This window comes from Anser anser (genome assembly GCF_964211835.1).
Source record: "Anser anser genome assembly, chromosome: 14".
Classification (NCBI taxonomy): domain Eukaryota; kingdom Metazoa; phylum Chordata; class Aves; order Anseriformes; family Anatidae; genus Anser; species Anser anser.
In genome coordinates this window covers 5,236,912-5,262,109 of record NC_139735.1, presented here as the reverse complement: position 1 = coordinate 5,262,109, position 25,198 = coordinate 5,236,912, and the positions used below count along the sequence as shown (strand labels likewise).

General features: G+C 39.6%; 2 protein-coding genes across 12 annotated transcripts in view; both read left to right on the top strand.

Moving 5' to 3' along the window:
• GFPT2 (glutamine-fructose-6-phosphate transaminase 2) overlaps positions 1–13,893 on the top strand; it is a 28,013-nt gene extending 14,120 nt beyond the window's left edge. For all 7 annotated transcript variants that reach the window (XM_083798388.1, XM_083798389.1, XM_083798387.1 and 4 more), the window contains 18 exons: positions 1,222–1,329; positions 1,982–2,080; positions 2,753–2,878; positions 3,446–3,504; positions 3,992–4,126; positions 5,586–5,647; positions 7,259–7,338; positions 7,661–7,778; positions 8,499–8,662; positions 8,764–8,859; positions 8,964–9,061; positions 9,407–9,527; positions 9,852–10,009; positions 10,146–10,260; positions 10,863–10,990; positions 11,609–11,776; positions 12,181–12,342; positions 13,005–13,893. In XM_083798388.1, the coding sequence (XP_083654514.1) occupies positions 1,222–1,329; positions 1,982–2,080; positions 2,753–2,878; positions 3,446–3,504; positions 3,992–4,126; positions 5,586–5,647; positions 7,259–7,338; positions 7,661–7,778; positions 8,499–8,662; positions 8,764–8,859; positions 8,964–9,061; positions 9,407–9,527; positions 9,852–10,009; positions 10,146–10,260; positions 10,863–10,990; positions 11,609–11,776; positions 12,181–12,342; positions 13,005–13,049 (2,042 nt within the window). In that variant the 3' untranslated portion in view covers positions 13,050–13,893. The remainder of the gene's footprint in view (positions 1–1,221; positions 1,330–1,981; positions 2,081–2,752; positions 2,879–3,445; positions 3,505–3,991; positions 4,127–5,585; positions 5,648–7,258; positions 7,339–7,660; positions 7,779–8,498; positions 8,663–8,763; positions 8,860–8,963; positions 9,062–9,406; positions 9,528–9,851; positions 10,010–10,145; positions 10,261–10,862; positions 10,991–11,608; positions 11,777–12,180; positions 12,343–13,004) is intronic.
• Positions 13,894–15,663: 1,770 nt separating this feature from the next.
• Positions 15,664–25,198, top strand: part of MAPK9 (mitogen-activated protein kinase 9) — a 27,986-nt gene continuing 18,451 nt past the window's right edge. For 2 of the 5 annotated variants that reach the window (XM_083798392.1, XM_083798395.1), the window contains exons 1-3: positions 15,664–15,889; positions 19,803–19,977; positions 24,355–24,484. In XM_083798392.1, coding sequence (XP_083654518.1) covers positions 19,856–19,977; positions 24,355–24,484 — 252 coding nt within the window. In that variant the 5' untranslated portion in view covers positions 15,664–15,889; positions 19,803–19,855. Of the gene's footprint in view, positions 15,890–15,949; positions 16,348–16,650; positions 19,351–19,802; positions 19,978–20,409; positions 20,646–24,354; positions 24,485–25,198 lie in introns of those variants that run through there. The other 3 variants (XM_083798393.1, XM_083798394.1, XM_083798396.1) reach the window with 3 other exon arrangements.

Genomic DNA, 25,198 nt, shown 5'->3' with positions numbered 1-25,198 from the left:
CTTGTCTGAACTGCTTATCTGTTGAGCTCTTCAAGTCTGCCTTTTGCAAACAAGCAGCAAGTGAGGACTGGAAACTGGAGAAATCCTTGAAACAGTGCAGTTAGATTTGTCTGGTTTACTGGGATACAGATTTACAGGAGTTAATAACAGGGCCTAATTCGTCCTTATAGATGCCCAAGTCCCAAGGAAGCATAGTAGGCAGAAGAAAGAAATGATTGTGTTCTCCCTTGAAGGTGACCCTTTTTTATTAAACCTTTTCTAAAGATACAACATCATCCCCCAAACTCCATTTAAGAAAAAAGCTTGTGTACTCTTGCCTTCCAAAAAAAAAAAAGTGTGAAGGGAGGGAAAACGGGCCGAAAACTCAAAAAGCCACTTCTTGGTTGATGACTAGCTTATTGAAGAGAAGAGAGATCAGACTTGCAGGCTCTTTCAGGCTTTCTGTTTGCCAAGTAGGCAAGGAGCAAGTTCGTGCCTTTCCTGTGATGCCTCTGTAAAAGCTGACCTGAGTAATGCGGGGCAAGCGAAGGGATCTTATGTCTCTGCGTTGGGTTTGGCAGGCAGCATTGTGTTGAGGCAGCGCGAAGGGTGAATGCTTGGTTTTTGGGTGAGCCTGTTCTGTGTCTTCTGTTTCTCTCCTTTGTTGTCCTATCCTTTTGACTTCTGCCCTTTCTTTATATTGGCTTCTGTATTCTGTTCCTGCTGAAGTGACTGTTGTATGCCAGATTAGGCTGGAGCCTTTCAAAAATAGATGTTGTGCCTAGTACCTACCCATGGGTATTTGGGGGCGTGACTTTGATTACAAAAGTCTCCTTGTGTTAGAACTGGTGAATATATTCCTTCTTTAAATGTCTAGTTTTAGATTGGGATATGAAATAGATCATAATGTTTCCATTTTCAGCTGTGGTTTTCATTAAAAGTATATTTTTTTAAAGCTCTCTCAACTGTTTAACTCTTGGTGGGTAATATGAGACGAGTGAAACCAGCCAAGAAAGCTTGTGTTTGCTTGATCAACATGATGGTCCTGATTCGTTTACTGTATTTGAGCTCTTTCAACTTAAAAACCCATTAGCAAGATTTGTACTAAATGGGAGGTGGCATCCTCCTTGGACCTCTCTGTGATGCTAGTAAGTAAAGAGTTTAAATTGAGTTTGAAGGGATACAAACTAACAAAAAAATGTCGCTTCTTTTTTTCCCCCTTCCCTTTTTATCTTTAAACAGGAATTTTTGCTTATCTGAACTACAGAGTACCTCGGACTCGAAAGGAAATATTTGAAACCCTGATAAAAGGATTACAGAGATTGGAATACAGAGGATATGACTCTGCAGGTATCTAAATTAACAAATTAATTTTAGCGACCAATAGCAACTTATGTTACTTACGTGACTTTCAGCTTCTTCATCTTGAATTTTTCTTTTTTATCCTTCAATTTGAAAGATCAGTACTAATTACCTTGATTCTTGGATCTGCTTCTTTCAGCTTTCTTCAGGACTTCAAATTGGGTGTGCAGCTCTGTAATCAGATGGTGATTGAAGTTTAGTACACATAAGCAAAGTAAACAGGGTGTAAGGAAGAAGACTTGCATTGCGGGGTCATGTAGTTTGTGCCTCAATTTTTGTGGGTGTATGTAAGTCCTAGTGAAAAGATGAGGGAGCTTGAATTTATATTTTGAGCTTGCTAATTTCACCAGGCAAAATATGTCCGTGTGTCTCCAAGCAAAATTTGAGTTAACCGTCTTGTATTTTTTTCATTTATGCAGTGGATAGTCATTAATCTAGTTTGATCTGAATAGTGATTTGAAATCAAATAATGTAATTTGAACATACACGGGTCTAGTGACAGATTTCAAGTACATCTCTTTGAAGGATAACTTTCAAATAACAGTTGCATCTGTATATGATTGTCTGTATTTTCTCAGCCATTTTTAGCTGATGTATTTCATGCTTTAATTAACACTTGTGACTGGGTCCTGTATTGCAGGAGTGGCAATTGATGGAAATAATAATGAAGATAAAGAAAGGTTCATCAAACTGGTCAAGAAAAGAGGAAAAGTAAAGGCCCTGGAAGAAGAGTTGTACAGTACGTGTCTTAAAAAACACCCCTTTACTTTGGCCACCCAGTCAGCTAATATCTGCATCTCAGCAGAAAGACCATGAAATTTGCAGTTATGGTTTTATTGCAGAAATAACTGCAGTTAAATAATTTATGCTCCCCAATTTTGCACTTAAAAAGCAAGCTTGGTCTTCAGGTATGGTGCTGTGAAATTATCAGTCTACTTCCCCTCTCATTTGGTTGTTTGTGTTAAAGACCTGGGCTCCATTGGTGATTTACTCAGATGATTTCTGTGTTTGGTAGCTAAAATGTCAGAACATGGACTCTGACAGAATTTATGAGCACTTAAGCAGCTGGCTGTCATCACAATCTGCTTTATGCAGTGCTTCCATCTGTGAAGAACTGAAGTTGTGTTTTAGTAAGTTTATATTATAATTTGTAGTAATGTGGTCTGTTGGCCTAGTTGTTGGTATTGGCTGAGAATGCTTGAGTCTTGGCAAACAAAGTTTTAATCACAGTCGCTTGAACTGTCTGAAGTGTAGTGTCAAGTAAGCAAATGGTTTTAAAGGAATCCAGAAGATAACTTTTAGATTTTTGCTGCAAGAATTCTCTTAGAGTTTTACTAATTTTGTGCATGTGTGTGAGAGGGAGACTCGCTCAACTTTAAATATTATTATTTTTTGAATTTCTTGTCTATAGAACAAGATGGCTTGGATTCCAAAGCAGATTTTGAAACACATTTTGGAATTGCTCATACTCGCTGGGCGACCCATGGAGTACCAAGTGCAATAAACAGTCACCCTCAGAGATCAGATAAAGGGAATGGTATGTATTTTCCACAGCGTTTTGGAACGGTATGAATTTGAAACAGTTGAATCCCCACAGTACAACATATACCCGAATGCAAGTAAGAAGAGAGGTTATCTATGTTGTATACTAGGGCTAAGTTGTTACCATTCTGCTTAGGTTAGAGACATTTACAATAAAACAGCCTCTTCTGAGGCTAACGTAGCGCTGTAAAAGACTCATGAGGTCTGTTCTCTGAAAATGGATGCAAATTAGTCAAAGGACAACATTTTTATTTTAAAAATCGAGATTCCAAAAATCTAAGTGCATCAATATTGTCTGGGCTGGGAAGAAGAGATTTCATTTTGTTATAGCTCTTGAGGTATGTCTTGGTGCTGTTCTACCCGGTGTATTCTACTTTTGTATGCCTTCAAAATTCCCTCTCTTCTGCTTTCTGTTGTGAATGTTAAGATAAACTGTAGGTCTGAAAGCTGTATCAGGTGGTTCCTAGTGTACTTATAAGCCATTTTCTCTAATTTTATGTTCTGGTTAGATATCTTAATTTTAATACGTTACTTATGTATGTCTATTTTTTTTTCCTTTTAGAATTTGTTGTTATCCATAATGGTATCATCACAAATTACAAGGACCTGAGAAAATTTTTGGTGAGTCTGTGGCAACTTCATTTTTAAACTAGAAACTAAATACTCCACTGTGTGATGTTAGGTCTTTCAGGACTGTTAGAACCTGAATTCAAATTTCTTATGTCAGCTGTAAAATAGTAGTGTAAAGGAATCTGCCTAAGAAAGATACTCAGGAGTTGGCAAAGAGCAATATGCTCTTGTAATCCTAAATGCAAAGTACTTTGAGTAGAGTAGCTTTGTGCTCAAACTGGTTGAGAGTGCATGTGGAGTGGGCTTCCTCCTGTCTCTCATTGCTTAAAGATGCTAAGCAAGTCTTACTAAAGTGTTTCTGAAACAGTTGTCCTATGACAGGACAAGTTTTTATACTTCGTAGTGATATATATATGTACCCGTCCAATGTAATACTCCAAGCAATCTGTTTTACCATGCAGTTTCTGGTGGGAGACAGATGAAGTGTTTTTTGCTTGAGGATGAAAACACCTTTTACTTTCCTATTTAATATTCTTAGGAGAGCAAAGGCTACGAATTCGAATCTGAAACAGATACAGAAACGATCCCCAAATTGATCAAATACATGTATGACAACAGAGAGAGTGAAGACACCAGTTTTTCAGCCTTGGTAGAAAGAGTTATTCAACAGTTGGTAAGTGGGAAGTTCCTTTTTTTCCCCCCTTTCTAAAGTATAAGCTAACTATGTGGTTCCTTAGGATTCTGCATTTATGCCTTTGGATTCTCTGCAGGGTTCCTTAGAAAGTGCTACAGATAACAGTTTTTGGCTTCTAAACAATGCTCAATAGACCAAGAAATTAGATTAAAATTTTGGAAACTTCAAAAGCTTTTCAATGCAAAATTTTAAATTGCATTAGAAGTTGGTGGGTAGTTTTGGTGTGTGTGGTGTTTGTTTTTTTAAGAACGAAGTTATCAGAGTTTTCGAATGAAGCAGCTTAGTTTAAAAAATAAATATATTGTAGGAGCCTCTGGGGCTTGGTATCTCTCATAAAGGGCAGTGTGCTATCAAAGGCTATTCTGATCATGTTAAAACAGTGCTGTGATTCAAGTTAATATGCTTTGGCTCCCACGTTTGGAAATAGATCTAACGAGCTGTACTGATTCGTGGCTTAGCTGGTTCCCAAACTGTGAAGTGGGAATCTACTGTTACTTAGTACGTGAACACTTAGATCTTTGACAGATGCATTGCAAACTTGGAGAAAGCTTGCTTTGTTTCCTTCCCCAGTACCCAGGCAGATGTTTTTCCTCCCCTTCCTGCAGTTTCTTACACTCTTTTCACCTCCCCTTTCTCCTCTCTAAGGCAGCTCTGTAGTATTCTCCCTAGAGCAGAGCTGGAATACACATGAAGTAAAGGAAGGCCTTTGTGGGTCACGAGGGAATAGTGGTGCACCAGCCTAGTTGAGGGGAAGGGTGGCTTCATCTGGCCACAGAACAAGTGCAGAGTAGTCTCAGACCAGAGCCTCTATACGGGGAGTGAATATTACCATCTCTTTTCTGTTTGCAAGGTGGGAGGGCTTTTGTTTCTGCTTTTGGAATACTTGTGAGTTTTGTGTTAATACAAGTTGCTCATTGTATGCTCCTGCTCTTGTTCTTGCATTGTGGATTAGGGGATTTTGAATTGTGTGTTGTTTTGTTTGGGTAAATGCACTAATAAGATTTTGCTGCTTAACCTAGAAGTAGTAATTTCAAAATCTTAGCTTAAAATGCACAAGGAGGCAAACCTATGTGCATATTCCTAATAAAAGTAAATTTGTAACACAATCTTCATGTTGATTATACATCTCTGAGATTTTCTTAACCCCTACTTGGGAAGGTATTGTTTTTATTTATAAAAAGAGGCTAAGTGTCTTGCCTAAGTGCTTGCTTCCTGACCTTTCAACTGTTGCACTGTATGCGTATGTTAGCTTGTTCTGCTTCACGACTAATTCCTTTTAAAGGTGCAGTCTGCCTTTCAGGAAGAGATTCCTGATAGTAGTGCAGAGCTTTCCTTTGGAGCCTTCTCAGGAAGAGGGGGCCCCAGTTATATGAGGCACAACTAATTGAGATAAGTTGTTTAGGACTTTTTTTTTCTCTTCTGTCTCCATGGTTTCTAGGAAGGTGCTTTTGCATTGGTTTTCAAGAGTATCCATTACCCAGGTGAAGCTGTTGCTACCAGGTTAGTAAAAGTCCATTTTAAATATATTATATGCCATTTTAGGTATATTAAAAAAAAAAAAAAAAAAGCTAATGTTTCTTTAAACGTCAGTAAACATCTTTAACATCAGTATCTTATTTAAAAAAATATGAGAAGTTTGTGATTAACTAAATCTCAGAAGGTAGATAGCTATGTCAGTGGAATCTTTCTGAAGCACAGTAAAGCTCTGCTGAGCCTCTCTGCAACTGGCTGTTAAATATAACTTAATTTGAGCTGTACTGACTGTACACAATTTGCAGAGGCCTTTATTGATTCTGTCATCTTTAACTTGCTTTTGTTTACTAAATTAGATGCAAACTTTGAGGATGTAAACACAACAGTGAAAAGTAACCAGATGATGTATTCTCTATTCACACAAATACACTTTTAGTCATCCAAATGACATTCTCGGAAGAATTTACCACTGACAAACTTATTCCTGTAGTCTGTCCTTTTATCTGTTATAGTGTGTCAATGGAGATGCTCAGTGTATCTTCTGTTTCTAAAGTTGTATTGAGAGTATGGTAACATTTCTACTTTATCAAAAAGGGGAGAGAAAGGGTTTGGTACAGTTTTTCATAGAATCACAGAATCATTTAGGCTGGAAAAGACCTTTAAGATCATCAAGTCCAACCACGCACCTTTCACTATGAATAAATACTGAGCATATGTTCAGGTTGGCCGAAATCCCATCATACTGATAGGTTATACAAATAGCATTCTATAGTTTTTATAGCATTTATGAGCTTTGTAAGTTCTAGTTCTATTTATACTTGGAAAAAACTTGCAGGAAATGTAAAGACACTGAAGTAGCAAGTGAAGTAATAGTGGGAATAAAGCCTGTTTTATACTATAACCTAAAAGCCCACTGCTTCTGTGGTCTAAAAAGGGACTCTATTAACGTTGTGAAAAAGACAGCTGTATCATTCTAACTGGAGAACATCTGAACTGAACTATTCTATATGTGGTTCAGGTTTGGGTATTCAGGAGTGAGGGGATTAAGAAGAGCTAAACTTGTAATCTGAGGTGTCGAGGGAATGTATTACTCTTTTATTCCTGTGAGATTTATTTATTTTTAATAAGCTCTTTATGTGGCACATGACCCATATAATTAAAAAATTGCCTTTAATATTCCACGGTTTCAGAGATCCAGTAGTGGTGGTTGACAGTTCTGAGTTTAAAACACTAAAGTGTGGAACAGCATTTTAATAGTAAAGAGTGATAGAGCTAATTGCCTCAATTTAGAGTCAGAGTGAGTGTTAGTTTTTTTTTTAAATGGTATGCAAAATGGTGCCTGTGCTAAGCTGTTTCCTTATTACTGGAAGGAAAACAACTAGTTCATAGATGTTTTCCTCTACCTGGTGGTAGATCATTGGGAAAGATTCACATAGGCATATGGCACTTATCCATATAATAAAATCTGGAGAGTCTTACAGAAACAAGTCAAGTTTATATAATTCCTGCCATATAATGATTTTAGAATCAGAGTTGAGAAGGATCATTCCATTTAGGAAGCTGAATGGGACGTTGTCTTTCAACTTCACAGATGCTCTTTGACTTCTCTGTATAAACTTGTGTGTTTTCTCTTTGTAGGAGAGGGAGTCCTTTGCTCATTGGGGTTAGAAGCAAGTACAAGCTCTCCACTGAACAGATTCCTGTTCTATATAGAACTTGTAAGTTGATAAAACCAATTACGTTATTTTTAAAAGCTAAAGTTGTTGTTACTTTTTGATTAGAAACAAGATTCATTTCATCTCTGTACTATAAAACTACCAGCTGCTGCCCCAAATAGCTTCTTAGCTGAGGGTATTCCATTTTTACACTACTGAATGTGTAGTTCATGTAAAAGCGCCCCATCCCTTCTCTCCCCAAAAAAACCTTTAAGCATTTGTGTAACTGTGCGACAGTTATACCTTTAACCTGTATAGTCTGTAATGTCTAGCTTGAACAGGTCTGGTTCTCCATTTAAAGTGTCTCACTTCTTTAATTTAATAGGCAACTTTGAGAATGTGAAGAACATGTGCAATTCACGAATGAAAAGACTGGACAGCTCTACCTGCCTTCACGCTGTTGGGGATAAGGCAGTGGAATTTTTCTTTGCTTCAGATGCAAGGTAGTAAAGTACTTGAACTTTTCTCAAATCATTGTTTTTGTTTAGAAGCGAGGTGGTTCTGGGAATCTTATGCTGTCATGCTGCTGCACAGTTGTGTTCTGTTGGGACAGCTTCTTATCCAGGTTACTTCAGAAAGCCCACAGTTTAAAAATGTGGAATCTTGACATCAGCATTTGAGTTGTTTACAGTATCTGGTACAATACCTGCTAATTACTAACCTCTTTGCCTTCTATGAGAAATATATCCAGTGCAGTAAGGGAAGGTGGGTACAAATAGCCACTATCAGCCAAGTATTTGGGCAAACTATAGGTTAATCTGTGTTTTGGCATTTTAATCCAGCTATCTAGGATATCAGAGGAGGAAATAGTGGTGTGGTTCCAAACTTAGCAGGAATGTGGGCATCGGATACACACGTAGCAGAAGCGTGATCGTGACCTCAGGGATCTGTTAGAGATCATGACAAGTAAGATCAGATCAGCACCAATTGGCTGATGTGAGATGCTGTGGTTCCCGAGCCTCCTGCTCCAGGTTCCTGTGAGAGTGCAGGAGGAGCAGCAGATGGAGCCATTTCCTTTAAGATGACTCTATTTGTAGTTATGTCCAAAAGGAAGAGAGAAGTGAGTCTGGAAGTGTGATGGGACACATTTAATTTCAGTGAGGAATGCTGCTATCAGCTCTAACTGAAATGTCAGGATTGTCTTGCTTCTGTTTTCTCTATAGTGCTATCATTGAGCATACCAACAGAGTAATTTTCTTAGAAGATGATGACATTGCAGCAGTAACTGATGGGAAGCTTTCGATTCACCGTCTCGAGCGTTCAGCTAGTGATGATCCTTCCAGGGCCATCCAAACCTTGCAGATGGAATTGCAGCAAATCATGAAGGGTGGGTTGAAACAACAGTAAATGAGTAAAGTTCTCTTTGTAATAGGCCTCAAACAGCAAACCATGTGCATAAGCATGACCATGTAATGTTGTTCTGCATAGGTAACTTCAGTGCATTCATGCAAAAGGAAATCTTTGAACAACCGGAATCAGTTGTCAACACTATGAGAGGCAGGGTGAATTTCGAGAGCAGCACAGGTAACTCAGAACAGGCATTGAAGTTGCACTAAGCCTACAAATTTTAAACGTACTAATTAGAAAATGAAATAACATTATTGATTTTTGCTTTTGTTTGATTACAGTTCTGCTGGGGGGCCTGAAGGACCATTTGAAAGAAATCAGAAGATGCCGAAGACTGATCATTATTGGCTGTGGGACCAGTTACCATGCTGCAGTAGCCGTATGTTCAGCTTTAGCAGAAATGCATATAGAACTCCTAGTTTTGGGGCTTTTAGACAACAGTTCTTCATCTGCTTTTCTGTTTGTGGTACAAACTTTGCCTTTCAATGAAGGGTTGTACACATTTGTTTAGTTTTTCTTTGTGCCACATTCTTTATTAAAGCTCCAGTGTTGTTACCTACCATGCTAGAAATTAACTTTTTTAGTCTCGGTGTTTAAATCTCTGGTGGGCTCTAATTATCATTTTTTAATAAGAATTGATTTAGATTATTTCTCAGTCTTAAGATGTTAAGACTTTAAGGGGTGGCAATAGTGACAAATGTTGTTGTGTGCTGCTTGAATACAGACTCGACAAGTATTGGAAGAATTAACTGAACTACCAGTGATGGTGGAACTTGCTAGTGACTTCCTGGATAGAAACACACCTGTGTTCAGAGATGACGTGTGCTTTTTTATAAGTCAGTCAGGTGAGCTGCTTCTGCTGTTTGTCTTTGACTGAGTGCAAACTAAAGAGAAATGGAAAAAAAAAATCTGAATATTGCAGAGGAGGGTGATAGCTAATGGGCCAGATCTGTCTTGAATGAAGTTTCTTTCAGTCTTGATTCAGGTACGTAGACAATGAACGAGTGCTGAAACATTGTTTTCAGATGTATTTTTGCATTGTGTGAGTGTGGATGCAGTTATTTAGAACACAGTATAACTTCTTTTGTAGTATTTTATGCTTCTTTGGAATCGTTTCTACCCTCTGTCAACCTTAAGTTAAGATGTAAATGTTTGTGAATGCTTTCCAGGTGAAACTGCAGATACGCTTATGGCCTTGAGGTATTGTAAAGAACGTCGTGCTCTAACAGTTGGCATCACAAACACAGTTGGAAGCTCGATATCCAGGGAGACTGACTGTGGTGTACATATCAATGCAGGACCTGAAATAGGTGTGGCAAGCACAAAGGTAATTGCTGTTCAGTGTTCGGCTTCCATACTTCACCACTGTGTAAACCAATATAAATTTTAATTGTAGCACTTCAAATTGAGATTGTGCTAACACTCTGCAGACTTAGCTGCTAAATCTTTTGTTTTGTCTGCAGGCTTATACCAGCCAATTTGTGTCTCTTGTAATGTTTGGCCTAATGATGTCTGAAGACAGAATTTCCTTGCAGAAAAGGAGACAGGAAATCATTAGTGGACTAAAATCGTTGCCAGGTATATTGATATTTTGGGTATGAGGAGGGATAGGGGATGTTGTGTAATGGGTAGTAAAATACTACTCAGAAATTCTTTTAAAAATGTTTTTCTTGTTTAAGTCTCACTCTTCCCTTCTTCCTGAAAGGTGGATGATATATGAAAAATGGACTATTAGGTTCTACACCTATTGCCAGTTTTACAAATACCCTTTCAAGAAACCTGGCAGGATGATCAGAATTGCAATAGGGTAGTTTTGTCTAAGAAATATTCCTTGATCTCTTAAGTTGATAATTTAAAATTAGTAAAGCCTTCCACTTTTAAAACGGTATAGATAAAGACAAAACTAATTCGAGATGACTTTAAAATGTATGTTCACAACTTCCTTTAGAATGGGATGCACAGACACTAATTAAACGTTAAATTTGTTGCTGTAAATAAGGCCAGACAAAGTTTATTCAAACTGCAGTCAAAGTTGCAAAGATATGTAGTTAACAGTTGAATTATGTTAAGCATGTTTGTTATAATAGATCATGAGATTATCATATTGGAAGCAAACCAGGCAGTAATATTTTTTCCAATTGATAGAGTTTTTTATATGTCCTTTTTATGTGATCCAATAGAGATGATTAAGGAAGTCTTGTCCTTGGATGAGAAGATTCATGATTTGGCTCTTGAACTGTACAAACAAAGATCACTGCTGGTTATGGGTCGTGGATATAATTATGCCACTTGTCTGGAAGGAGCTCTGGTAGGAACCTCTCAAAATCACTGCATGCTACTTAAAATGAGCTTTCGTGGCTTCTGCAGAATAGTTTATTTCTCAGGTTTCTTTAAAGCTTAATTCTACTGCAGTGAAACTGCTATCTATGATGTTGAACGTTTTGTCCTGTTGGACTGAAAGCATACATAAGGTGAACCTGGATTCAATATCAATTTCTTAGTTTAAAATGCTGACCTGTTTGAAAATATTCTCATAAGACACAATGTGCTGATGTTCAGGTAAGATGCTCATGCAGGAAACTGCTAAATTATATTTCAAGTGTCATGGTGGAATGGATGCATGTTTGTCAGAAATTTGAAGTGTTTAAGGTAGACTGCATTAGGCAAAATTGTGCTCTTAAAAGTTCCTGTTCGTTACTCCCTTTCTTTAACTGAAAATGTATGTGCATCAGGAAATTCAATTTCCACCAGCATATAAGCTTGTCTGTTCTAGCCTTTGGCTGATTTTTTGAAAATGGCAACTTGATAGTGTACGTCTGTATTTAACTGGCAGATGTACAGCTTTGATATTTTGCTTCTTGCAGCTTTATTTGTCATCTGATTTACTTGTAACTTTTTGGCGTTTGCTTTTTTTTTTTTATTTAAGAAAATAAAAGAAATTACATATATGCACTCTGAAGGTATCCTGGCTGGTGAGCTGAAACATGGACCACTAGCCCTAATAGATAAACAAATGCCGGTTATCATGGTGATAATGAAGGATCCTTGCTTCACCAAATGCCAGAACGCTCTGCAACAGGTCACTGCTCGACAGGTAAGTTGTTTAACTAATGTAATGTCATAGAGTAAGAAACTGTGCACACTGTATTGCTGCTGACTGTGCCTCAGAAGCAAGAGGTATTGATTTTATTTTTTTCTAATTAAAAGTTGTAAATAAGGTGTTATACACGCACTGCAGTTTGTCATTGAACATTACACTAGTAGTGACAACTGATTGCACGTGGATGTATTTCAGTTTTGAAGCCAAGGGTATAATGTTAAGAGGTGAAAACATTCAATTCTCACACAACAGTGGGTGATGAAAGCCATTATTCAAGACCGGCAATATCTTTATTAGCAACTTTAGCATTTTCAAACATACTGCAGGCATGTTGTGAACTAATATTGCAAAGGAGTTCTAAATCAGCTCTTCACTTAACATTGTAAAAATATTTTCAGGGTCGTCCAATCATTCTGTGTTCTAAAGAAGACACAGAAAGCTCAAAATTTGCCTACAAGACCATTGAGCTGCCTCATACAGTTGACTGCCTTCAAGGAGTCTTGAGTGTTATTCCTCTCCAGTTGCTTTCATTCCACCTGGCTGTTCTCAGAGGATATGATGTAAGTGCTTTCTACATTTAGCCCTCCAGTTAGAGCAGTTGCGAATTTCCTTCTACCAATGTAAAGTTAGATATATGTTTATATGGCATTTCTTAAAAAAAAAAAAAAAGAAAAAAAAAAACCAACAAACCATGCACGAATGTAGTTACAGTCGCTATCAGAGCCTGTAGAGGTGTGGTGGTAGCAGTAGAACTCTGGTTAAAGAGATCCAGTTCTTCAGCCTCCTGTTTTAGTGGTATCCTTCTAAAACATGTAAAGATTGCTTAGCTTGATTAGTTAAGAATGCAGATAATACTTTTTCAGAAAACTAAATCTTAAAACATGGTATTGCACTTTAACTTAGTTCACTGCCTTGTACAGCGTAGTTTGTTGACTCTGGCTAGGTGTGTCAGTTTGATAATTATGACCTCTGTGCAAAGATGCCCTGTGCAAAAAAATAGCGTGCGTATGTTAGGAGGGTTTTGGAAGCAAGGATGAATTCAACAGTGAGTTTTTGTCTGCAGATCTGTGGTCTCTTGTGTGTGTTAATGTGTCCAGAATAAAGCAAATCTCCTTAGGAAAGCTTTAAAACAAATCAAACAAACACACCAGTGTACTGAATGAACTGTCAAATGCAGAATGCCACTTCTGTCATATACTGAAAGTCTGTCTTTTCTTTCTAGGTGGATTTTCCAAGAAATTTGGCCAAATCTGTTACTGTAGAATAACAGCAAAGAGAACCTGATTTTTTTTTCTTTTTTTTGTCACCAGACCTCTGAGTTATTCTTGTAGAAATGTGTTGTTCTGAATTGATAGGTACACGTTTTTTGAAAGAGAATGACAGTGCTAAGTAGCAAGTGTCAGAAGGATTTATCTTGCAGCTTTAAAAGCTTTTCATGTGCCTTGTTACCCAAGTGCTTTTGCTCACAGCAAATATTCCTTTAAGTCCTGAAATTGCCAAAGGATAAGATAAAAATAATTGTTTACACATGGTATACTGAATGAACTTTTCTACTGTGCAATATATATATATACAGCTCTCTTCAGAGTAACTGTGAACATTTTTTTTAGCCTACACTACTTAACTAGTTTTAAAGATAAAGTATTTATAAGTACAATTGTATAGCTTTTTTAAGTTATTTTTTTAGTATGTTGCTTATCTGTAGCATTGGTAATGCTCAGAATGTAAATACTGAGCATCTTGACACACTTACTTGTGTACAGTTTTTAGTGTGTTTTTTCCTACGTCAGCCTCAAACTGGAAATTTGTTGTCCCTCTTCCCTCCCAGCTTCTGCTTCCCTGCCCTCGTGACTGTTTTGTATTTAACCAGTCTTTTGTAAAGCTCTTCTGTGGCTGTAAATTCCCAGCTATGTTTTAAATTCCTGTTTCTTTCAACTAATTATTTGAAAAGCCAGAACAACATCTTGTTTTGTATGCTGCCCCAGCTCTTACTTGCCTAACATGTACAGTGCAACAAAATAAGGGAACTTAGATGTCTTTCATCAAATGGTACTTCTGTTTGAAGTATGTACAATGAAATTAAAATGCAATTAAAGAAAAGATTATATAGATTCTTCTTGTTTCTGATTTTGTTGTTGTTGGTGGTGGTGGTTTGCTTTTTTTTTTTTTACATCCCTTAATGCCTCCTTATCTCAGGTCTGAGTACAAATACAACACTGTAGTACTCTGGTACCAGCAGGAGAGAGATTTTTCCTCCAGTCTCGTCTGAGTCCTGGTATCAGAGTTCTTTCATCTCTTCCTTTCTGTGTGACACAGGTCTTGTTAGCCACAGGTACTCATGCAAAAGGTGGACACACCTTACTTTTCATTCTCCTGCAGCTGCATTTAAAAAGACTCCGTCAGGTTTAGGTAGCTTGCCCCATCTTTACAAACCGTGTGAGTACAGGAGCACTGTACTTAGTGACTGCTCGTCAGTGTTTTGCAAGTCCTGTAGCAGTACAGCAGCACAGTCTCTGTAGCTCCTACTGTAGTTCACGCCAGCTATTGATTGCACCCAGTGAGTTGGATTCATTTCCTTACATGAGCGTAGAGTCACAGAATGGATTAAGCCTTCGTATTTTACCTTCTTTTGAGGTAGATGAACATGGGAAGAAATCTGTAGTCGGAAAGGGAAGCTGTGTCTGTATTTTTACGTGTTTTGTTTGTGGACATAATGTTGTCTCCTAGGCCAAGAAAAAATTGCCATAAACTTGTATTTAATATAGTATCTAATCTACAGTCACAGGAATACAAAAAAATAATAACAAACAAACAAAACCCTATACTGGTAAATAAGAGAGTACTATTTACAAATTCAAGCTATGACTAATCAAGAAAAAGAAACACTTGTTTATATGAAAGGCCTTATTAATGATTTCAGATCTTTATGTATTTTTTTCACAACGACCTGTATTTTTAGTTGTGAACTAACTAGCCCTAGGAAGCATTATAAACCTCAAAGAAATAAGGTGGGTATCAAATTGTGAGAGAGCTTCACGTGTTTGTGTATTTTGGAACAGTCAAATTGGAATCTTTCATGTCTGCCTTTTTATTAAATCTTTGATTAGTGAAATTATTTTTTTTTTCTTTAGAAGCAAGCCCAGTCATGTCATGACCAGTGACGTTTGTGTGTTTATGCAGGTTAATAGCTGGAAAGTGCTACACTAGCTCGTAACAGAACAGCTCCCGCGTACTTTTTATAATTGCGTAAAAGAGCCCAGATAAGCTGGGACAAAACCCACGCTGCCAGCCTGCAGTAGCTGTGTGAGGGCTGTGTAACGCGGTGGCCACCGTGTTGTGGTACTGACCCCATGGCCCCTGTAGTGCCCGGAGTTAGCGCCCACTTTGTGTTAAAACGCAGGGCTACTGAAGGGAGCTGGCATCACCTGCTCTGTAAGACGCATTAAATTGATTAATAAATAAATAAAAAGTGCGTTTATCAAAAATCATCGAGGAGCATAGAAACCATAGAACAGACGACTCTTGCTTCACTTATTTATTTATTTATTTTCAATTACGGGGTTTATTTATCTTTTTACTGAAGGGGTCGAAGTATTTATTTTAATTAAGGGGCTGACGTCCGCAGGGCAGGCCTGAGGCAGGCCGGGGCCGGGCAGTGACGTGGTGCCGGCGCGTGACGTCATCGCAGCACGCCCCCCTCCCTCGCAGTCCGCAGCGGGGCGGCGACGTCACGAGCACCGTGAGAGCCTGACGTGCAGCGATGACATCACGGCGGAGGGCGGGCGCCGCGTCGCGATTGGCCGCAGCCTCCCCGTCCCCGCTTCGGGCCTTCCCCGCCCTCTGAGGGAGAGCGCGGCGAGGTCCCGCTCCCGGGGCTCGATTGGCTGAGCCTCGCCGGCGGCGGGCTACGATTGGTCCGAGGCGACGTCTGTCAGCGCGCGCAGGCCTGGCGCGGCCTGCGCGGAGCAGCGGGAGGCCATTGTGGCTGGGGCGGCCCTGCGAGGCGGAGGCGGCGGCCGCGGAGGAGGAGGTGGCTGCGGTGGTGGTGGGGGCGGCGGTGGCTGCCGCCGGGGCCCGTCCCGCTGGAGCCCGCTGAGGGACGCGACGGTGAGGGAAGGGCCGCGAGGAGGGCGGCGGGGCCGGGGCTCCGCTCACCGCAGGGCTCGGCTCGCTCCGGCCCCACAGCGGGGAGAGGGCGCGGGCCCCGGCCGGGGAAGGCCCCCGGGGAGGTTGGGAGGCGAGGAGCTCCCCGCAGCGCTCCGCCTCGGCTCCCGGTGCTGTCCGCCTCCCGGCTCAGCCTCCTGCCGCCCGCTCGCCCCAGGGTGGGTGGCTGGGGTGGGTTGGGGTGCTGGGCTGCTGCTGGGAGAGCCCGGGGGTGCCTCAAAACCCGCTGTGAGCGGCCGAGGCGCCGCTGTGCTGCGCTCACCTGCGGTACCGGGCTGCCCCAGGGCTGCCAGGAGCGGCACGGGAGGTAACTCGGCAGGGTTTTGTGTCTGGGACGTGCACCTGTTGATACGTTCTGCTGTAACGATTAAAAACCGAGCACTGCTGGTTAATTTGCAAAGGTAATAAGCTAAGGGGGGGAGATACGGAAACAGCACAGAATATCTTCATATATGGGTAGCACGTTCAACGTGTATTCTTTCCGTCTGCAGCGCGATTTGGCTTGAAGTTTAAAAATCAAGTTCAATTTCTTGATGTTCATACGCTTCGTTGTAATAACACCCCTGTATCCAAAATAACACAGGGAATGTGTTCCCAGCTGTTAAAACCTGTTTGTTTCAGAAGCTTTTGACTTGGAAAATATCCAGAGGATGGATCTGGTTAATAATAAGTTGCCATTTTAATAAATGACTTGTAGAGAGGTGACTTGAATACAGGCCGTGTATATACATACACACCATAGTGCAGTCGCTTTCAACCGCTGAATATTTCCTACTGGAATTCTGTGTGATAACTCATAAACCTATGGGAGATAGGTTGGGTGGTTTTATCGTTTTCCTATTTTTGGCTGTTTCATCTTTCATGAGCTACAGGTTGAAAACCATTTCTGTGAGTGTTTCTGAACTCACCGCACACAGTAAAATCAACTTCGTTCTTTTTAAGTTCCTCCAACGGTACAAGCAAGCTACTAGAACAAGCACAAAAACCCACACCCAATTTATGCATCTCATGCATGCTCTAAAATAAGAAGATATCTTGAAACTTTGTGATTTGGTAACACGCCGTTATCAATAACGTAGAAGTATGTTTGCTGACCATCGTGTGAATGAATGTCTTCCACATTTGGCGCTGGTCCTGTTTGGTGCAGCTGTAGCTAGGGAACCATAAATGAAAACATACATTTCCAAAATGGAAATAAGATTCTTGTATATCAGAAGCATGGAATATGTTGCGTACGTTGCTAGGTGGAGTGGTGCATCGAATTATTTCAGGTAGGAGAGGAACAGCTCAGGATTATGAAAGTCACTTGTCAGATATACTTTTTCCTTTGAGCAGTGGGAAATCTGTTCTTATTCAAGGGCCCTGACCCCCAAAATAGACTCAAGGCTTAAGTCCTGTGAACACCTACAATCCCGCACCACCTAGTTTTATGTTCGTGTGCGTCTGAAGTAACGCATGTGCTGATGCTTCCAAGCAGCTTGCAGCCCAGGTGAAAGCTGGGGCTCTGCCAGCTGCTTTTCTCCACGTATTATGGAGAGGCTGGGCACTCTGCACACTGAATTCCAAAGGACGTCAGAAAACGTGAAGCTTGTCTGTTGCAGTGCATGAGTCCTGCTTTGGGTCTTGCCTAAAGAGCTCATCCTGGTCTTTAGGTTGTTTCCAAAAGATGGCTTTGCACAGACAAGATTCCCTGAAGTTTGGGTTCTCCCGTTCAGGATAACTTCCTTTTCCCTATTCTTCATTATCACTGCTACAGAGAAGTGATGATCTTCATTATCCTCTGAAGATGCACAGCATGATTCTCACATAACTATCAAGTGTTTAACTTGATTTCCAGCTTAATCAAGTTCTATACTCTTTTTCCCCTCCTCTATAAGTCTTTTGCAGAGGTAGGGTCTTCACTTTCCAGCTGTCTCTCTTGCAACATTGGAAACTTACTGAAAATATCAGGGCTGCTCAAGGACTGTTAATCAAAAAATTCAGTGCTGCAGAGTGTATAGCTTTGGAGTAATAAAAAAGGCTGGAAGGAAGAGTGGGTTTGTTCCTAGGGTGTAGCAGGAAAGGTTGAGAGCACCTCTTAAGGCAGGGTTTTGGTCTTATCTAAGTGTGAGCTCATGGCAGAGGCAGAAAACTGGTGGCTTACGTTTTCCTTTTGCTGATCCTTTCTCCCTTGCTTTTTTTTCTTAAACTTCTAAGAGGATGTATCAGGTAAATTTACAGCCTAAATTGCTGCCAGCGATGACCAAGTTGAGTACCTGCTTTTTAAAATGCTACTTAGATTCCAGGATGCTAGAAGCTAAGTGGGGCTCCAGGTATTTCTTGAGAATGCTTTAAGACTAGCCGTTACTGGATTAACCCCAGTCTCTGTTAGGTTTTGCAGCTCTTCTGCCTGTTTTCCTTGCACGTTTCCTGGTGTTCGTCTGCTGGCCCTGGCCATGGAGAAGATGCTGCTCCTCCTTGCTTGTGCCAAGGAAGGGAGACATCCAAATGCTAATTCTTGAACGACTGAAAGCCTTTTGTGTGGCTGTGCGCCCTTCTGGGGGGATTCTGGGTTGCTCTTGAGGCTTTTCTGTTTTGCATTGGCTCACAAATATTCTGTAGGCCAGTGAAGAGAGAGAGAACAACTGCTTGTTCTGTAGCTATCGAGGACATTGTACAGCCTGGTGGTTAGGGCAGCTGCTGAGAGGGAAGGTGATCGGCTTTCATTTCCTGTTTCAAGGAACACTTGACTATGCAATTTAGTCTGGGCTCTAATGACATGATCTATCGTGTTGAATGTGAAATTAAAAATGGGAATTTCTTAGGGACCTCTACCGTAATCACTGAGGTAATTGAGGTCTTGTAAGGTTTGGAGGAGGGATGGATGCCCGGGAAAACGGGAGGTCTACGCTCATTACTGTAGTGCTTTAGAGCTGAAGAGGTTTAGTGCCTAACCTTGCTCTTGGATGTAATTACGTACATCTAATTCATTCCTGACAGATGTTAGTGTGGCACAGAAACCTCCAGCGAAGGAGAGTCCATCACTTCGTTAGGGAATCTTCTAGAGTGCTTCACTGCTCCTGTTTTTACAAACTGGCTTTTGTTTCGTCATTTTCTCTTTCTCTCCCCTCTTTTAAAAGGTCTAATCAACATCTTAACAGTTCATTGCTAATCATCGCATCCATTGTGTCCGGGGAGAATACATTATTTAATGCCTCCTTTCTTCAGTCTCTCGTGCATTTCCTCCTCTCCTCTTTTTCTGGGCAACGAACCCAGTTAATGTGACACTTCTTCCTCCCAGGTCTTGCTCCGTACTGCCCTCTGGACTTCAGTCTGTGTCTGTAAAAGTCTGGTTGCAGCTTTGAGCGGGAGGCTGATTAGAACTGCTTGGGGGAGGCCAGCTGCAGAGTGTCACTGCCTGGATGGTATTTCTTTTTCATACAGTTTGCTTTTCCCTTCTTTAAAGGGAACTCTTTGATTCTTGTAGGGTTTTAAGCACACTAACAAATAGCATGGGCTGTCAGTGTGTGTTTAAGATAGGAGGAGGAGAGTGGGTTGAGATAGCCGTAGCTCGGTATCCTTCACGTTGTAGAGAAAGAGCTGTTGGATTAAGGTTTGTTTTTGCAGTTTACTTGGCTGCTTTTTGTGTTGAGGATTGGAGTAGAAACGTGTTTGCTTACAGCTGTGAAGGTTATAATTATTTGTTGTCTTGTCTGCACGAATTTTTCATTAGCAGTAGTAATAAGTGAAGTTGAAAGAATGCTTATTAAAGAGTATGCTACTGAAAAAGTTATTTGTATTAAAATATATTTTCCAACTTGTTTGCCTTGAATTAGTCAGAGATTGAACATCTGTTTTCTTTTTTTTTTTCTTCAAGATCTTGAAACCTGTACCAGGTCCTTGAGAGAGAAAACTACATGACACTACACCATGAGTGACAGTAAATGTGATAGTCAGTTTTACAGTGTTCAAGTTGCAGATTCAACGTTCACTGTACTAAAACGTTATCAGCAATTGAAGCCCATAGGATCAGGGGCACAGGGCATTGTTTGGTGAGTAAAAATATTTTATTAAAACATAAAAAGCTATAAATATATAACAAAATCTGAATGTATTCCCAATAGAGGTGCCAGGATGTCAAATGTTGTTGCTAATTTCTCTGTCTCTTGCTACAGGGTTATGATGGACTAAATAGCTACTAAAATACCTGCCCACAGTAGTTCATGTGCAAAACTAGCTTTTTTATTTTGGCTTTAGAGGAAAATAATATTTATATAACTACATAACTTAAGAGGATCAACAAATTTCCTTCTCATTAACCACTTTATTTTTGTTTCTAGTTCTCACGTTCCCCATGTAGTTATGATATTACGGTGTAAGGAATGACAATGAGATGGTGAGAGATTCTGGGTTTTACTCGTTTCTTCATCATGGCCCCCTTTCTTCCCCCCCTTTTATTCCCGATCACTCCTGTCCATTTCTAGGAGCCATCAATGCAGTGCCTTGCCATTAACTGGCAGGACGAGGCAAGTCAGTGTCATTGTCACTCCATGGATTAACCAGGAAGGGATGCTGTGTGAGGGGTTGGGCTGGCCGTCTCTTCCTTGGTGTGGCACCTCAGCTCTGTGTCCAGCCTCCACTGGCCCAGGACGAGAGAGTCGTTAGTCTGATCCTGAACCTTAGTCTCTTGTATGGCACCACACCTCTGGGCCAGCTAAAGGTAAACACTTTCAAATGTTTTTTAGACTGCAGCAATCCATTCTACACCGCTTACTGCCAGCCCTTATTTCGTTGGGCAAACCTTACTTGGTAACAACAGAAATGTTTATCGATGCGGTTTTACAATTCCATACGCAAGGGAGTAAGCAGATATGCTTAGGAACTCTAATGTTAGACTTGATCAGAACGGCGTGGTGGGTTATTCGTGCTTTAAATCCAGCCTGCGGTTTTTGTTTGTCTATAAATTCTGCAGAATAAGTGTGATGACTCATATTGTGAGCAACTCCTTATACTGCACCTGCCCGTGTCTTCTTGGCCTTTTCAAAACCTCTAAAAAAAGTTGCATATACGTAGGAAAATGCGTTTTTGCATGAACATAGCTTTATTTAAAAATAAAATGACTTTGTTCTTATTGCCCTGCTAATAGATGAAAAATAAGCAAGATGAGACCACCTTATTTCATTCTTCTTTAGTGGGCTGAGTGATGAAGGGGTAGGCATGCTAGATTTTCATATTAGTAAAGAATACACATACAGAACCAGCATAACATTAAGTGTATTTATGTATTCTAGATTGTATGCAAGAATTTAGGGTGGTTGTAATTGCTTCTCCTTTCATTGGAAGTAGTGCATAAACTATATGACTTAAACTAGGCGTCTGCTGCAAAGCAAAGTTGGGGTTGCGTTAAGGTCAACATCGTGGGTGGAGGAAGGGATGATCTGATTTATTGACTTGTTTTGAGAATACTTGATATTTTGGAACAACAGGGTAAAACATTGCATAAATTCTCATCTTCATGTGAAACATCTCAAAACTGTGTCCAATTTGAAGAAGGTGCAAAATCTTAATTTCTCCATAAAAGTCCTTAAAACGCGCAAAGGAAATATGCAAAATACACGGATATATAGTGTAGAAATCTCACTGTAGGGTAAGTTCTGTGCTGTCATTTTTGGCTGGGAAAATGTCAGTGTCATTCGTGTGATACACAGTGCAATACTTTCTTTTTTAAAAATCATTCTGTGCTTAATGCAAACATTACAAAAATATTTCTGGGGTTTTATGTGTAGTATTTTTTTGGTGGGGAGTTTTTAAAAGCGAGTATATTACTTCAGCAGCGAGAGGTCTGAATTTTGCTGTTGTTTTTCTTCCAAACATTAATAGGAAACTTCACTGCTATTGTTGCTGATTATTTTTCTACATCTTATATTAAGAAAAAACTAAGTAGTTAAAAACAACGAAGAACAGTGATAAAGGAAATACGAAATGAGAGCTTTAGATAAATGAAAAGGGAACTTGATTGTTATCTAGAGGGTATTTCTGTACGAAGTTCACTTTTATATGTGACTTTTCACACTTTTCTCCTGAAGTATTTACATATCTGAAACCTTACAATCTATTTGCTACTGAGTAACCACTTGCACAAAATTACTTGAAGTTTTTCTTTGACTTCCTGTCATCATTTTTTTCTTGTCTTGCCCTTGATTTCCTATGTTTTTCTAGTAAATCTGATTTTTCTGTCCCAACAAATGTCTTTTGTCCTTCAGTGCAGCAAAACCACAATCTTATTCGTAGACTCATTTGAGCTTGAACTGTTGATAACTTTATTTACAGTTGGACTTGAAGAAATTGTCGGGAGAAGTTGGTTGCTGCATGCAAACTTGTGTTTAGGCAGTAGGGAAGTTAGTGAAGTGGAACTGGCAAAGCAGGAATCCATGGTAGCAGCATATTGCAGTTCAAAGAGAAAGTCCTTTGCCTACAGGTCTGAAATGTAATTTCTTGCTGTAATTTAGGTCGTAATGTTTTGTTTATAATTTCATCACGTATGTGACATTGTTACTCCTAATATTAAATGTTTGCTCAAGATGCAAATCTATTACAAGTGCAGGGAAGACCTTACTACAATTCACCACAATTTTTATATTTACGTAAAATTGTGAAATTTAGAAGTATGCTTTTGGTGGTAAAAGATGTTATATTCCATCTTTTCCTTGGTAAATTACTTCATGCTCATACATTTTTTACTGTTTGATTTTTTTCCCCCCAATCAGTCTGTTTTTAATTTTGGATTGTGAAGATGCAGCTGCAGATTCTTTTTTGAGATGCAGTGCCAGTCACTTTCATGTAGATAAATAAGCAAAATGAAAGGTACAGTTGACTTTTTTAGTATGTGCTGAGGCTGAGTCTTGACACATACCTGATTTGTCAGATTGCAAAGGGATACTTTGCCTAAAATTGCTCATATGCCCCTCTGCTGCAGTGACCTAGCTAGCTGTGATTGGCTTGAACAGCTTTTTTTGTATGGATCTTGTTGATTATTAGCTTTGTACTAATTCCCAGGCGCTGTTAGTCATTAATACATGTGAAACTTTTTACGTATTATGTCTTCTAGGTGAAGTGAATAATATCGAAGCATCAGTGCTTCATATTTGGGAGGAAAATAGTTTGTGCAATTGCCTGGCCTCCCATTTTGTGTTTTGTTTCACATAGACATAAAGGCTTTAAATTTGAGAGTGATCATACGTCACTGAATAATGACCTGTGTATTTCACAGAACTATGTTGAAATAAATGCTAGCAAGCCTTTAATGAAAATGGTGCATTGATTCAAATCTGGGACATAGAACCACGCCTCCCAGAAAACATTTTGCAAGCAAACCCTGCTTTGTGGTGGTACTGCTTTTTCCAGTAGGGAAAGTAGTGGCTTGATGCTGGTAAACTTTGTATGATTTGAGTATTTCTATCACAGATGAGCTGGTCTTTTCTATGAGTACTATAATATGATGGTCCTTTTAAGCCTGGTGTTGTACATGTCTTGATGAGGCAGGGAAGGAATTCACAAAGAAATGTTCTGTGAAAATGTATGTTTCTTTCCTACCCTATGGAAGTAATATGGGAATCGTTATTTAAAACTACAGAGGTAGGAGACTGGAACACCTGTGTCATTTATGGTATGCATTTGCAGATAATCTGCCAAATAGTCTCTGTGTTAATAATGAGGATATTCAGACTTCAGTGTTCTGGATATACAGATAATTTAGCCTTAGATTCTTACAGCTGTTAAAGCAAGTTTGCATCTGTATCTCAAATTGCAGAGGGACTGAACAAGGACAACTGAAAAATAATACCAGATGAATGGCCGTTTTCATTTTTAAACCGTTGTATTGCTCCCTGGGATCTGGGAGCTTTCCATATTGCACCATTCTATTGATTTTTATTTTGTGCGAAACCAGATGATGAGTGTAATTTTCTGCTAAGCATTAAAATTGCTATGGGTTGTAATTTATTCACGTGCAGGAGTGCATTGACACCTGTGGAACAGATCAGGTGACTGTCCTTTAGGAAAATTCCTGTTGCAAATGTTAAATGACTGTCAGCAGTGCTGTCCCAAAAAAATGCCGAAGTATACAGATTAGGCAACTGAAATACTAATTTATTTAAAATAAGCTTAACATATTTTTCCATCTGTTGAGTCAGCAGATTCTATCTTACGGGGGGCACAGAAGACTTCTCTTAAGAGTGTTAGTGCCTTTTTTAAACCTAATTCTGTTTTTAAGGAATGTACATTTTGTAAATACAAATCAGATGAAGCTGCTTAGTTGATACTAATTTTTTTCAAATGTGGACTTATTTCCTTGCTCCTCTCTGCCCTTTTCCCTCACCTCTCCCCAAAACAGACTTCAGCTTACGTTGTTTGTCTTTGAAAACTTCTAGTGCTGCGTTTGATACAGTCCTTGGAATAAATGTTGCTGTAAAGAAGTTGAGTCGTCCTTTTCAGAATCAAACCCATGCAAAAAGAGCTTACAGAGAGCTTGTTCTTTTAAAATGTGTCAACCACAAAAATGTAAGTTCGGCTTTATATTTCCTTCTCTCATCTTAGTGTAATTTGTCTAAAAAGCTCAGGATTTGTTCTCTTGCTTGTTACCGATAACCAAAGTACCAGAAAAATGGTGAAGCTGGAAGGTTTTGGTGTAGGTAATACAATTTACACTATGTGTGGTTGAGCTCTTGGGTGAGCTGTTTGGTTGTTAAGAGGATGAAGTGCCAAGAGCAGGAGGTTTTTGTTGCAATGCTGTTGTGGATTTACCTTCAGTGTAGACTTTGTAAAGACGATACTGCTGTAGTGTGTTTGGTCTTTTAAGTCCTGTTAAGCGAACGAAGCCTGTTTGGCAGGTGGTTTGTCTCTTGTAACTGCACTGTAGTTATATTTTCTGAGTTTAGGCAAGATTTGTATTAAATACAGTATTTAACTGGTAGGTTTGGAGGGTGCAGTGATGTAGCTTAAAAAAAGGGTGCCGTTCAGGCACTGGAGAGGGAGATAGGTGTCATGTAACGTGAAAAACATTTCTGCAGTCTTACTTCCTTCTGCATACATGCTGCAGTTCTGAACTGTTTTTGAAACAGCAGTTTTTCAGTGTAAGCAAATTAAGTGAAACCAAGTAATATTTAAATTGTGCATATTACCAGTGTGCCTTTGATTTTGAATAATAATTTCTGCAATAAATGGATTTTTACTTGAATTAAAGCTGAAACTTCTTCTAATGTTTTTCCTTTATAG